The sequence below is a fragment of the Felis catus genome, chromosome E2 (genome assembly GCF_018350175.1).
Source record: "Felis catus isolate Fca126 chromosome E2, F.catus_Fca126_mat1.0, whole genome shotgun sequence".
Taxonomy (NCBI): Eukaryota; Metazoa; Chordata; class Mammalia; order Carnivora; family Felidae; genus Felis; species Felis catus.
In genome coordinates, this window is record NC_058382.1 from 17,502,789 (window position 1) to 17,516,501 (window position 13,713).

Below are 13,713 nucleotides of genomic sequence, written 5' to 3' on the forward strand. Positions count from 1 at the left end.
AAGGTTTGAGAGGAGTCAAGCTCCGGACTAAAGGCCCAAGGTTGCTACAGGGAAGGGGCGCTCGGGAGGGGAAGTGTGAAGGGGTCCGGAGTGGGGGGATCCGAGGAGACTGAGAGTGGACCTGTCTGAGGAGACTCAGATTGGGGGCACGCGGGTGTTCAGAATGGGACATCTGAAAGGGCTCGAGGCGGCAGGAGGGTGCATGGGGAGTTTGAATGTTGTTAGAGACCCAGACTCATGGTCGCAGGTTTGAAGTTGTTAGGATGGCGTCTCAAACTGAAGGGGCTTTGGGGTGCAGCCCTGGAGGCTATGCGTGGAGCTCTTGGGAAAGGCTCCCAGTGAGGTCAGAGGATATTCTCTGTGAGAGGCTTAAGGGGCAGAAATGTGTAGTTTCGTGGGCCATTGTGGATGAAGTTTGGGGCAGTGTTCTGGGTACTCACTGTGTCCGGGTGGCTTTTGAGATGCTGAGGACTCAGGTTTTAGAAACCAAGTGAGTTTCACTGTAGGGCCAAGGTGAGGCCCTGGCCCTTGATAAAGCAGAAAATGGGATCATAGCCTGAGAGTGGGAGGCTTGGTGACTTCAGAGTATCCTCCCCTCCCCCACAGGACTGGGTGCATGGAGTTGGTGTCCATGGAGGATCAGGATGCCAGGGTCCCAGCCCTGGAACCATTCAGGGTGGAACAGGTTGTCAGACTGGGGGTGCAGAGGGTGAAGGTGGGGACTAGAGGGTGGGGGATAGAGTGGGGATAGGCAGGCCGACTCCTGAGTTTGTGGGCTTGGACTGCTCCTTCCCTCCAAATTCATTCTTACCCTCAGGGTACAGCCCCACCCTCACCCCCACTTCCCACCCCCAAAATGGGCATTAGTCCTTTGACTTCAGGCCCTAGCCTGTTTGGGAACATCTGGAGACCCTTCAGAGGGAGGGTCTGCTCAGTGATACTAGAGCCCCGGTGTAGGTTGAAGGGCCACACCTTCATGGGGATCTCTATCCTAGGCACCACCTGTAATCTACTATGTCCCTGACTTCATCTCCAAGGAAGAGGAGGAGTATTTGCTTCGACAGGTAACCCCAACACCCTTCCGGTTTGTTTTTCCCTCCTTCCCAGATCCCTCCCCGATCTCCAGGTTCTGTGTGAGAGTCCCTAAGGCTACAGTAAAGATCCTGGCAGGAAGGAGAGTGACATCCAGCACCCATCCCTCATCTTCCCTTTTCCTCTCTCAGGACCTGCTGGGGTGTGTCAGAGCTTTTCCCAGGAAGCTTAGAAGAAACCAAACTGATTCTGAGGAAGGTAGTTCTTATGCAGCTCAGACTCCCGGTGCTGGGATAGCCCAGTGCAGCCTTCAAAACAGATGTTACTGAGATCAGATTCGTTATGCTAGAAACACGGTTACAAGTCTTATACCCTCTGTGCTGAGATAGCCCAATCCTGCTATCATAGAGAAAAGGAGGTTATAAACATAGGCTGAGATAGCCCGGTTCAGGCCCTTGAGGTTTGGGGAATTAGGAATTTGCAGTTTCAGATTTCTGTGCTGACATAACTCAGGCATCAGAATGCTACAGAGTAAACTCTTCCCTCTGCTGAGATGGCTCAGCATACACTCTGAGTCTTGGGAATAAGGTTACTAGGCTCAAATCACCTGTGCTGAGATAGCCCAGTATTCTGTATTCTATTCTTAAGGTTTAGGGAGAGAAGAATTTAAAAAGCTCAGATCCTTTGGAGTCTCAGACCATTAGTCATAGAGCACAGATCTTCCCTGTGCTATCTCAACTAGTGTTGTCTAGTTTGAGTCCCAGGAATAAGTTAGCTACAGAACACAGACTCTTGTGCTGAGATAGCCCCTTCCAGCCCCATAACTGTGAAAGGAATGAGATTATCGAATAGAGTACATATTTCTTGGAGATTGCCTGTTCTAGACCTTTGGGATCTTGGCTGTGGAGAGTTTTCTTTCTTTCTTTCCCTTCCATCCTTCCTTTTTTTAAACATTTATTCATTTCTGAGAGACAGAGAGATGGATTGTGAGCAGGGGAGGGGCAGAGAGAGAGGGAGACACAGAATCCAAAGCAGGCTCCAGGTTCTGAGCTGTCAGCACAGAGCCCAAGGCAGGGCTCTAACTCACAAACCGCTAGATCAGGACCTGAACCGAAGTCAGACACTTAACTGACTGAGCCACTCAGGCACCCTTCTTTCTTATTGTGAGATAGAGAGAGAGAGAGAGAGAGAGAGAGAGAGAGAGAGAGAGAGAGAGAGAGGTGTGAGTGGAGGAGGGGCAGAGAGATAAGGAGTGAGAGAATCCCAAACAGGCTCCGCTCTTCAGCACTGAGCCTGAAGCGAGGCTCAATCCCAAGAGCTGTGAGATCATGATGTGAGCCGAGATCAAGAGCCAAGACACTTAACCAACTGAGCTACCCAGACACCCGGCAGTGGAGCATTTTCAAAGTACTCTCTGCTATGCTGAGACAGCCCTGCTTAGCACATTTTCTCCCTCAGGTGATAGGAGCAAAGAGGTTCCAGAAGTCGCGCTGTGCTGAGATAGCCCAGGATTCAGGAAATTACAGAGTGCACACTTTGCTGGGTTAAAAAAGTCCAGTCCAGCCCAGAGCTCTGAGTAGTTTCAGACCACGATTGTGTAGCTCTGGTTCCTTTCCTTGACCCTGGTAGACACAGGGTAGAGGTCAAACAACACAATCCTGGGAACATTCTATCTCAGAGAATAATCCCAGAGATTCTGAGATGACCCATTTCCACCCCAAGTAGAGGGCCCTATGTTGAACTGGGTGGTAGGATCAGTGAGGGTGGTCCTGAAAAAGGACTGATCCCCTCCCCACCTCCTAGGTCTTCAATGCCCCAAAGCCAAAGTGGACCCAGCTCTCTGGGAGGAAGTTACAGAATTGGGGTAAGTGTCCCTGCCTTGGGGGCATGGGTGATTTGGGGATATAGGCTGGGGCAGGTGACTCAGATTGGATAGTCAAGACACTGGGTGGGTCCATGAGGGCTCAATGGGTTCCCAGGGCCAGGCGGATTCTGAGGGGTGAGTGGAGGTTCTGAGAGGTTAGGGATTTCCTGATAAGTTGGGATATCTCAAAGTGTCCAGGGGTTTGGAGAAGTCAGGAAGCCTTGGAGGCGTGGGGTAATGATCTCCAGAGTCACAGGTTCCCAAGGGTCAGAGTACTGCCAACCACTAGAATATCCCTAATGGGGGTGCCAGGTGCCAGGGCTCCTTGGTTGGGTGTCCTCAGGACCCCATTCCCCTCTCCCAGGTGGGCTCCCCCATCCCCGGGGGATGGTTCCTGAGCGGCTGCCTCTGTGGCTCCAGCGCTACGTGGACAAAGTATCTGACCTCAGCCTTTTTGGAGGTCTCCCAGCCAACCACGTCCTTGTGAACCAGTATCTGCCTGGGGAGGGCATCATGGTAACCACATACCTTCACCCCGACCCCCAGACTTCCGATCCACCATGGGGCAGGGCCTTATGTTGACCCACCTCTACTCATTAAGCAGCCACATACCCCAACCAGGCATTCACCACCTCATCCCAAGCTGGGGTGCCTTCCTTGAGCCCCAGAGGGTGGGGGGTGTGTGGACTCCTGCCCTGTCCAGCCCTGGTGCCCACTCCCCAGCCCCACGAGGACGGGCCACTCTACTACCCGACCGTCAGCACCATCAGCCTGGGCTCCCACACCATGCTGGACCTCTACGAGCCGCGGCAGCCAAAGGACGATGACCCCGCAGAGCAGGTGGGCCCTGAGACACTGCCCCAGCCACTCGTGGGCATTCTGACATCCCACATCCTCCAAGAAGCCCCAGTCCCTCCTGCTTCCAGGGTACCCCTGATACTCTCCCAGACACCTTCCCCGGTCCCCTCAAGGAGTACACCCATATCCTCCCAGACTCCAGACCCATCCATTTGCAGGGTGCCCTAGAAATGATATCTATAGACACCCCAGTAGCCTCACCTGCTAAATGAATGCCCCGATGCCCCACAGATCCCCTGGCCCCACATGTTCAGAGTGCTCCAATGGCCCAAGGTCCATATAACCTAAGTAAGACTCCCCAGTACTCCCAACAGGCACCCATATCCTTGGATACCCCAACACCATTTACTCATGATTGTTCCTGACATCCTCTTAGGCATCCTCTCTTTGCCCGCTGCACAAGGCTCCCCAACACAGACCTCTCTGCCACTCCAATAGTGTAGATCTGCCTTGAAGGACACCATCAGATTCTTCTTGGGGCCTCAACCCATGACTGATTGCTCAAGGACCCCCCAGATATACTGACTCCCTTCTGTGGGGGTTGCTCGTGACAGTGGCTTCCCTGACCTTTCTCTCAGTGATGCATTTCTGATACCTCATGGTTCACAGAAACTCCCCTGAACACCCAGCTGCTCCTTTTAGCCCTACATGCTCTTGGGTAGGCTGACATCCCCTTCCAGTGTGTGGGTGTCCTCAGGCATCCCGATGTCTGCAGACAGGCCCAGACCATACTGGCTCCTCACCACCTCACTGTTACTACCCAACCCCCGCCCCTCCTAGCTTCAGCCAAGCCCTCAGTCCAGTTCCACCGTTTCCTAGGACTGCAGATCCCTGGGTCTAAGTCCCAACCCCTTGGGGATCCCAGCTGCAATTCTCTTAGACACCCCCATCTGCAAACACGTTCCTGCCCCCTCCCAAGAGACTGCTTGTCCTCGCTCCCCGCCACCCCCCCCCCCCCCCCCCCCCCCCCCCACTAACTGAGACCGGTAGGATTTCCCCTGCAAAGCTCCCTGGGAGCACACTTGTCCCTCAGCCTTTGCCCCTGGGAACTCGCTGACCCTTGCCCCGCTGACCATTAAATTCTGCTGACCACTACCCCCCTTGACTTCTGAGGGGCCCGCTGAGCTTCATCCCGTCCCGCAGCCCCGGTCCCCGCCCCGGCCGACCACCTCGCTGTTGCTGGAACCGCGCAGCCTCCTGGTGCTCCGTGGCTCCGCCTACACGCGCCTCCTTCACGGCATCGCAGCTGCCCGAGTAGATGCACTGGACGCCACCTCCCTGCCACCCAACGCCGCCGCCTGCCCATCTGCGCGGCCGGGAGCCAGCCTGGTCCGTGGCACGCGCGTCTCGCTGACTATCCGCCGGGTGCCCCGCGTGCTGCGCACCGGCCTCCTGCTCAGCAAGTGATGCCAGGCGCCCGCCCTGCTCACATTCCCGGGCTCTCCACCTCCTGACAGCTGTGACCCTGTGACCTTGGAACCCTGGGGCAGAGATGGCTCCCCCCCCCCCCCGGGTTATTTATTTTCCCAGTAACTTTGTGGGAACTACAGGAAGAGGCCCCATTTCAAATAAACCAACAAAAATCTTTCTTTGGTTTTGGATGGAGTGGGGGGGGGGGGCGGGGGCAGATGCGGGTTCCTGAGGGGTACGGTGTCTGGGACCTTGGATGGTGTGGGTCCTGGGGTCAGATGTACAGGTCCCTGAGTGGGGCAGAATCCATGGCTCGTGAGGGGTCAGGGTTGTATCGGGAAACCCCTTAGGTGGGATGAGTGGGGTGAACCTGGGAGGTTCTGCTAACTGGCAGGCTAGGGAAGAAGGAGTTAAGTGGTGCTGCTGCCACCTGAGCCGGGCATCAAATGACCTGAGTCCAGTTCTGCTAGTGAGGAGGTGGAGTTGAGCCTGCCCCCAGGCCTCTGGCTGCCTCAGGCCTGTGTGAGTCCTGCTGAGGAGGTCTGGGGGGATGCCCCTGGCCAGGAAAAGAGCTCTCACTGGGGATCCTCACTGACTCTCTGTCTCCAGGCTCCCAGCTATGGCCCTCCCCCCACCTCTGGGCCCTAGATTCCCCTCAGAGCCCCTCAACTACCCCGCTGGAGCCCCTAGGGAACTGGACATTGCTAGATGCACCATCTGCCCTGCATCTGGAGAGAAGAGAATCAGGTAGGGGCTGGGCTTTGGAACTTAGGTCCCAAAAGGGTGGGGGCAGTAGCAGGGGCATTTTGAGGGGGGAAGGTGCTATGGCTATGATCACCTAGGGACATGGGAGGGGCACCTAAGGACAGGGGTAGGGTAGGGTGGATAATGGACACCTAGGCTCAGCCAGAGGCCTGTCAATGCCTCCTACCTCCCAGACCAGAACAGGCCCAGAAACTGGGGCAAGACTCCTTGGACCCTCCCGAACACTTCCAGGGTGGGCTGAGGGGCACTGAGCCTGCTGCTGGTCCCCTGAGATTGCCAGCACCCTCTTCCAGTGAGGACCCAGCTGGGGGCAGACACCGTGAGGTGAGCTGAGGTGATCCAGGCCCCCTTGTGCCAGCCCCCACCTCCTCTCCCCCAGAATTTGGCCTCCAAACTGGGCATGAGGTGATGATTCTGGAAAAGTGTTGGGCATCTGTGGGGGGAGGGACACTCCAGAAAATGATTCTTTACCAATCACTATAGAAAATCTTGGGGCGCCTGGGTGGCGCAGTCGGTTAAGCGTCCGACTTCAGCCAGGTCACGATCTCGCGGTCCGGGAGTTCGAGCCCCGCGTCGGGCTCTGGGCTGATGGCTCAGAGCCTGGAGCCTGTTTCCGATTCTGTGTCTCCCTCTCTCTCTGCCCCTCCCCCGTTCATGCTCTGTCTCTCTCTGTCTCAAAAATAAATAAATGTTAAAAAAAAAAAAATCTTTATTATTTTGCCAACTGGGAGAGAATTAGCTCGTCATTGACCCTGGTGCAGTCCCATTCCTTGTGAGGATATCCAGCCCCATCACCCACTCTCTGTTCAGACCCCCAGGCCCCTTATGTCCACACTTCTAGGAGCCTTGAAAACCTGGAGATTCTGTCCAGGCCCGACTCCACTGGGAAGGACTCCAGGTGGGAGCAGCCCTGGTGCAGACCAGAGATGGACTCTGCTACAGAAGGAGCCTGCAGAAGAGGGGTGGCAATGGAAGTGGGGGCAAGGTCTGGGTTGGCCCACCGACCCTGACTCAGTCCCCTGTGTTCCCCAGCACCTCATCTCTGGCCAGGAAGTATTGGAGGCTGAGCAGGACAGCCTATCCCTTTGCCTGTTGGGGCTGGGCCTCCGGCTGCAGGACCTAGAACAAGGCTTGGGGCCCTGGGCATCAGCCCAGAGCGGGATGGTCCAGCTGCAGGTGGGCAGTGGGAGGCAACGGTATGGGAGGGTGGGCGGGGCCTCAGGAATGGGTACCAGCTTCCTGGGATGGGAAATGCGTGTACTCCATGTTCTAGGTGTCTGGGTAAGAGAAGGGGGAAGGGATATAACTCCAGGTAGCTGATCTCTGGTGCTCCTGGTGTGTGGGTGGGGGGTGGGAGTGGTGTCCAACCTTCTGTCCCCAGGCCCTACAGGCAGACCTATGTGGAGCAGCTGAGCGTGTAGATGCACTGCTGGCATTCGGTGAGGGGCTGGCACAGCGGAGTGAGCCTCAGGCCCGGGCATCCCTGGAGCAGGTCCTGAGGGCCCTCAGAGCCCACCGAGATGGCATCTTTCGGCGACTGTGGTGGCTGCAGGCCCAGCTGGTCAGCTACAGCCTGGTATGGCCCACCCTGGCAGTCCCCGCCCAAGGTACCAATTCCACAACCCCCATGACTCTGTCCTCTGACCAGGTGTTCGAGGAGGCCAGTACACTGGACCAGGACTTGGAAGTTGAGGGGGACTTGGACGGGCCAGGACCTGGTGGGGCCTGGGGGCCCTGGGCACCCAGTGGCCTCCCTACTCCTGCAGAGTTGGAGTGGGACCCGGCAGGGGATGTTGGAGGCCTCAGGCCCTTGGGGCGAAAGACAGCCTGGACACCAGGAGCTCCCTGTGAGCTATGTGGCCACAGGGTCCCCGAGGGCAGGGGACAAGGCCTTGAGGTGAGAGCAGGTAGGGGACACCCTTCCTCCACAGGCACCCTTGGGATACCTCTGTGTGCCTCCTAGTAGGGTACTTCCCTTTCAAGGGGGTCTCGGTGGCTCTGTGTCTCCATCTCTCTCAGTGTCTCTTTCTTGCTGTCTCAATGCTGTCCTCCCTCCCTCCCCCTGCCTCTCTCAGTCTCTGTGTCTTCCTCTATCTCAGCCTCCTGGTTTTTCAAACATTCCAAATTCACTCCTATTTCAAAGCCCCCAGACACATGCCCAGCTCACTTCCTCACTTCATTCCCGTCTCTCCCCAAATCTCACCTCTTCAGAGAGGCCTGTCCTGATCTCCAAACATTATCACTCCTTAACCTCTTTATTTTCTAACAGCACTTACCACATCTTGACATCGTACATTTATTTATTAATGTACAGTCTCTCTTTGCTAGAATATAAGCTCCGTGGATGCCAGGACTTTTCCTATTTGCATGCCCACCGCATCCTCAGATTCTAGAACAGTGCTGGCATGTAATGGACCCTCATTAAATATTTGTTGAGTGAATGAATAAGTAATGTCTCTTCTCGGTTTCTTCGACTCTGTCCCTCTCTTGTCTCTCCCTGAGATATTTTTCTTCCCCCGGAATCTCACCTCTGTGACAACCCCGTCTTGGCCTTTGCCCAACTTTGTGTCTGTCACTAGTTCTCTGAGAACTCCCACACCTTTATTTCCCCACAGGACATGCTCATGTCGGGCTTCAGCCACCGGAAACACTTAGCAGGTCAGCGAAGACGCTCCCTGCTCCGGAAGCCTCAGGTGAGATGGTCCTCAGCCAGCTGTATCACTCTGGAATTTTGATGGCAAGTGACAGAAACCTAACCCAAATGGAATTACACAAAAAAGGGGATGTAATTTTTTTTATGTAACTGACAAGGCTGGGTGCTGCTGAAGAGATCTCAAATGCTGTCAGGGCTCAGTCCTTTCCTCTTTCAGGCTCTACTTCTCCAAGGTGGATTCTTTCTCAGCAAATGGCCACCCCAATACTCGCCCAATACTGAATACTCATTTCCCACTGGTATGCCCACCCAAGGAGAAGCAGGGTGCCACCTACCTGCTGGCAGCAATGTCCCAGGGCTGCCTCCCACTTGCCCAGCTTGGGTCATGGCCTGCACCCTGAACCAATCACAGTGGCCAAACTGATGGAGTGCTCTCATTGGCCAGATCTGGCTCACATGCCCAGTCATGGAAGTGGAGACGTGTGGGGTCAGCCACATAAGAACCTGAAGGGCTGAGAGGGGGTCGGCATGATACCCTCCACCCACTGTACAAATTGAGCCACTGTTACCAGGAGAAGGAAGACTGGATGGAGGGCAGGCACAGATATCCACTACACTGGAGAGGGTTGGGAGGGTTCCAGGAAAGAAGGAAAAATAAACTCAGCCCCATAGGTCTTATGGTAGGAAGGAAGAGTCCAGAGTAAGTGTCCCTTCCATCCATTCTGCTGCTGGCTGCTGTCTCCCCTTAGGACAAGAAGCAGGCATCTCCCAACCTGCAGGATGTGATGCTGGAGGTAGACCCTGGGTGAGATGCTCGGGAGATGGGTCTGGGGGTGGGGGGTACAGGGGCTCATAGTGGCAGCGCACCATAGTTTCAACATTGCATTTCTCTTCACAGAGCCCCTCCTCCTGCATCCAGGTGGTCCCTGACCTTCCTCATTCTCCTCCTCTTCCTTCTCCTCGTGGGTGCCACATTGCTCCTGCCACCGTCAGGGGGGTCCTGCTGCTCTCCTGCCCGACTGGCCAGGACACCTCATCTGGTGCTCAGCTATGTCAATGGTCCCCCCCCAATCTGAGAACATGGCCCAGACATATGTAATAAATGGTCAATGTCCAAGGATGTGTCTTAGTCCATTTGGTCTGCTATAACAAAATAACAGACTGGGTGGCTTATAAACAATGAAGTTTATTTCTCACAGTTCTGGAGGCTGGGAAGTCCAAGATCAAGGTGCCAGCAGAGTGGCTATCTGATGAGAGCCTGCTTTCTGCTTCATAGATGGTCACCTTCTCACTATGTCCTTACATGACAGAAGGGGCAGGGAGCTCTCTTTTATAAGGATTCCAAATTCCTTTTATGGGGAATTCACTGTCACAACATAATTATTTCCCAAAGGCCTCACCTCCTAATATTATCACATTGGGGTATTAGGACTTCAACATATGAATCTTGAGGGAGGCACAAACATTCAGAGGATACTGGGTGTTTGAAAATTCAGAATTTGGGATGCAGTCCTGGTGCCTGGGCAGCCCCCTCCACAGATCTCTTTGCTTTGAGTGTACAACACAGAACTGAATCAGCTCATCTTGGATTGGGGTCCCCCAGGCCCCGAGGCAAAGATTCAAGCACAAGTAGTTTATTAGGGAGGTGACCCCTAGGCAGACTGATAGGGGAGTGGGAAAGTGAGCCAGGGAAGGGAGTTAATGAGTTGGTTGCTGCTCTGGGCATCTGGGGCACCATCCCACTAGGGACCTCTGCGAGACTGTGTGGGACACACTCAAAGTTGGTCCACCAAAAGGGTGAAGAAGTTGTGCCATTTATGTACCAGCTTCCATCTCTCATTGGTTAAGGACTGTTCCTGGAGATGTTAACTCCCCACCACTTCCAGTCTCTTCTGCCTGTCAAGGCTCCTCAGGCAAAGAGGCACAGGTGCATCCGTACAGGTTCTCCGTTCAAACATTGTACATGGCGGGCTCCCAGGCTGGGCCATCCCTGGTGTAGGATTATGAAACCCCCCTTCCCCAGGGTCCTGATGACACCAAGCTGAATTGTCAGGGCTCAGTCCTGTAGTCTAATCCCCAGCCTCAGGTGTCGAAGCTCATCTTCTCCTCAGAGTTTATGCTATCAGGACAAGAGGTAGAACAGGACTAGACTCAAGAACAGAGGCAGAACCCTTGCTAGGCTCCTGGATGTACACTAAACACACATCCCTTCCTTAATGCTCACAACCACCCAATGGTGTGTCCCCACTTAACAGAATGGAAGCTGAGGCTATAAAGGGGAAGCCCTGGCCCGAGGCCACACAGGGAACAAGAGGCTGAAGCCCAATTCCCAGTGATTTAAGTGGAATGGGAACTGATTTGGGGGGGATAACTGAAAAGTTCAGGCTGCAAGGACAGCTGGATCCGGGGGCACAAATGAGATCTCTCCCAGTTCTTTCCTCTGGTTTGGCTTCACTCTTACCTAGCAGTAGCCAGAGTGCCCCTCAAAACCTCTAAGCATACATCCCACCAATTCAGCAGCCAACAGGACAATCACTCTTCCCTTACAGCCCAAAGCTGGCTCCCCTGGCCCGTGTCACCTGCTTTCCTGGGGGCTGCTGTCAGCCCTCCCTGAATCATATGCGCTGAAAATGGGGGAGAAGTGAGTCTCCAAAGAAAACCAAGGAGCTGTCCAGAAGGGGGAATGGACACTGAGGGAGAGGGGCAGGAAGCAGCAGATTCTGGAAAAACCAGAACACAAACCTGACCTGTTTTCACATCAAGTGCATATTGTCCACACCAAGACGCTGTCCCCAACCAAGAAAAGGCATGGTCTCCCTGGCGTCACCATAAATAGGGCCAGCAGAGTCTTGGCAATTCTGACCCAACTGACCAAGTAATGGGACAAATCTGTACCACTCATTCATTCATTCAAAACTGAGTGTCTGCTTTGAGTCAGTTCCTGGTCAAAGAGCAGGACCAGGGCAGTGAACAAAACAGGTGAAAATTCTTGTCCCCATGGGGCCAACATTCTATAGGGGAGATCAACAGTAAATAAAATCTGTAATAAATAATAATACTAAATAATAATAATAAATTAATTTTAAAAACTAGGTAAAATCTGTAATAGGTCAGTTGGTGATTAAGTGCTAAGGAGAAAACTAAAGCAGCCAAAGGGAAAGGGGGTACAATTTAATTAGGGTGGTTGAGGAAGGCATCAGGGAGATAATTATGTCATTATGTTGTAATTAAGTGATTAGAGCAAATTGTAGTGAGGAAACAAGCCACAGGACTCCTAGAGTAATGCTGTCCAAGACAGATGTAACATGAGGCACAAATACAATTTTATTTTATTATTATTTTTTACAGGAGATATGTTTATTGAATACACTGCAAGGGAGCAGCGGCCAGGACAGCAAAGGAGAGACTGTCTGCCATGAGGCGGTGGTGAGGGACTATAGTTACAGGGCGGAGTGATGAAGTATGGCGACATAAGGAAGTTTCCTTTTTTTGGTAACTGTGCCTGGTTGAGGGAAGCCCATTGGTCAGTTAGGGCCTATGATTATTTCTAGGCAGGTCACTTAATGAGACTGCATTCAGTTTGGTGGTCACTGTGGGCCCTTTTGCTTCACTCAAGTTTCCACTGCTCAAGCCTGTTGCCTAAAAAGTGGCCTCAACATTCCCTCCTGACATATCGACAATGATAAATCTTTGGCATTTGGGCAGAGGTCTCATCCTCAGTAGCTGCTTTAATTTTAAACTTTCTAATAGTCAACAGCAGAAACAGGTAAAATTAATTTTAATAATTGAGTTTTTACTGTTTAACCTTATAGACCCAAAATACTATCATTATAATATGTAACCAATATAGTAATAATGTAATATTTTATAATTCTTTTTTCTTACAAAGTCTTTGAAATCTGGTAATGCTACCAAAACAATAAAATTGTGTTTAATGGAAAAAACATTTTACACTGCTCGTTTTTACATTTCAATTATTTAAAATTTATACAATTTTTATCCTTATTATTTAAAAATTTTTTTAATGTTTATTTATTTTTGAGAGAGAGACAGAGCACAAGCAGGGGAGGGGCAGAGAGGGAGGGAGACACAGAATCCAAAGCAGGCTCCAGGCTCTGAGCTGTCAGCACAGATCCCAACATGGGGCTCGAACTCACAAACTGTGAGATCATGACCTGAGCCAAAGTCAGATGCTCAACCAACTGAGCCACACAGGTGCCCCAAAATTTATTTAAAAAATTTTAAAACTCCCTAGTCCCTAATCACATTTCAAATGCTCAAGCCCCAGGTTGCTCTCAGTTATCATAATAGGTAGAGGGGGAAAGTGCAAAGGCCCAGAGACAGAAGTGTGTCTGGCATGTGGGAAGGCCAGTGTGTTTGGAACATGAGTGGTGGAGGGGAGCGTGGGAGAAGGTGAGGTGAGAGAAGTGACAGGGCCAGATCAGGTGACATCTTGTGGATCACAGAGAGGACTTCTGATGTGAGTTAGGCTGGGGACCACTGGAGTTTGTTTTCCCAACTTCAATTCTGATACTTTTTGAACTTGTACAAAAAGAGAAGGGACAGCATTACAAGTCCTCATGGGCTCATCACCAGCTCCACTTATTATCAACTCAGAGCCAATCCTCCCAGGCACCCACTCCCCTCTCTCTAGATTACTTTGAAGCCAATTCTAGACATCATATCCTTTTACTCACGAGCGATTCATGGAGTACTGCCAGATCAGGATTGTTTTAAAATCAAATCACAATACTTTTACTGCTGTAAAGAAAACCCTAGTCATTCTTCCACATAATTCATATCCAGAATTGTCCAGTACTGTATGAGGGAGGAAGCTGAGCAAGAGTGGTGGTAACACAAGATGCCTGGCTGGCTCAGTTGGTAGAGCGTGCAACTCTTGAGGGGTATTGAACTCGAGCCCCACATTGAGTGTAAAGACTACTCAAAAATAAAGTCTTAAAAAAAAAAAATTATGGTGGTAACTTGCTGGTGTGGCTAGTGGCTCCTCATCAGGTACTGTGAGTTTCCCACGCTTCCCTAAGGCCACACTAGGTCACTTCACGTGCCTGGTCACTGGCTCGGCCCCTTGGGACAGCTGAGTGTGTGACCCAAGACAAGAACATATTCTAGT

At 52.5% G+C, this 13,713-nt stretch overlaps 2 protein-coding genes across 5 annotated transcripts; both read left to right on the top strand.

Annotated features, from left to right (window-relative positions):
* Positions 1–55: 55 nt before the first annotated feature.
* On the top strand, positions 56–4,956 carry ALKBH6 (alkB homolog 6). Of its 2 annotated transcripts, XM_011290031.4 has the most exons (7): positions 62–490; positions 607–685; positions 996–1,064; positions 2,836–2,896; positions 3,261–3,412; positions 3,658–3,736; positions 4,898–4,956. In XM_011290031.4, the coding sequence occupies exons 1-6, from the start codon at positions 216–218 to the stop codon at positions 3,721–3,723; spliced, it is 702 nt and encodes a 233-aa protein (XP_011288333.1). In that variant the 5' UTR covers positions 62–215; the 3' UTR covers positions 3,724–3,736; positions 4,898–4,956. The 2 variants fall into 2 exon arrangements, with proteins under 2 accessions (XP_044903017.1, XP_011288333.1); XM_045047082.1 differs by lacking the exons at positions 3,658–3,736; positions 4,898–4,956 and having other exon boundaries at positions 56–490; positions 3,240–3,628.
* Positions 4,950–9,699, top strand: SYNE4 (spectrin repeat containing nuclear envelope family member 4). Of its 3 annotated transcripts, none has more exons than XM_019818802.2 (9): positions 4,950–5,083; positions 5,774–5,911; positions 6,103–6,253; positions 6,962–7,105; positions 7,311–7,505; positions 7,578–7,836; positions 8,545–8,622; positions 9,332–9,387; positions 9,481–9,699. In XM_019818802.2, the coding sequence occupies exons 1-9, from the start codon at positions 5,013–5,015 to the stop codon at positions 9,679–9,681; spliced, it is 1,293 nt and encodes a 430-aa protein (XP_019674361.2). In that variant the 5' UTR covers positions 4,950–5,012; the 3' UTR covers positions 9,682–9,699. The 3 variants fall into 3 exon arrangements, with proteins under 3 accessions (XP_019674361.2, XP_006941494.3, XP_044903016.1); XM_006941432.3 differs by having other exon boundaries at positions 7,578–7,826; XM_045047081.1 differs by lacking the exon at positions 4,950–5,083 and adding an exon at positions 5,173–5,686 and having other exon boundaries at positions 6,740–7,105.
* The last annotated feature ends 4,014 nt before the right edge of the window (positions 9,700–13,713 follow it).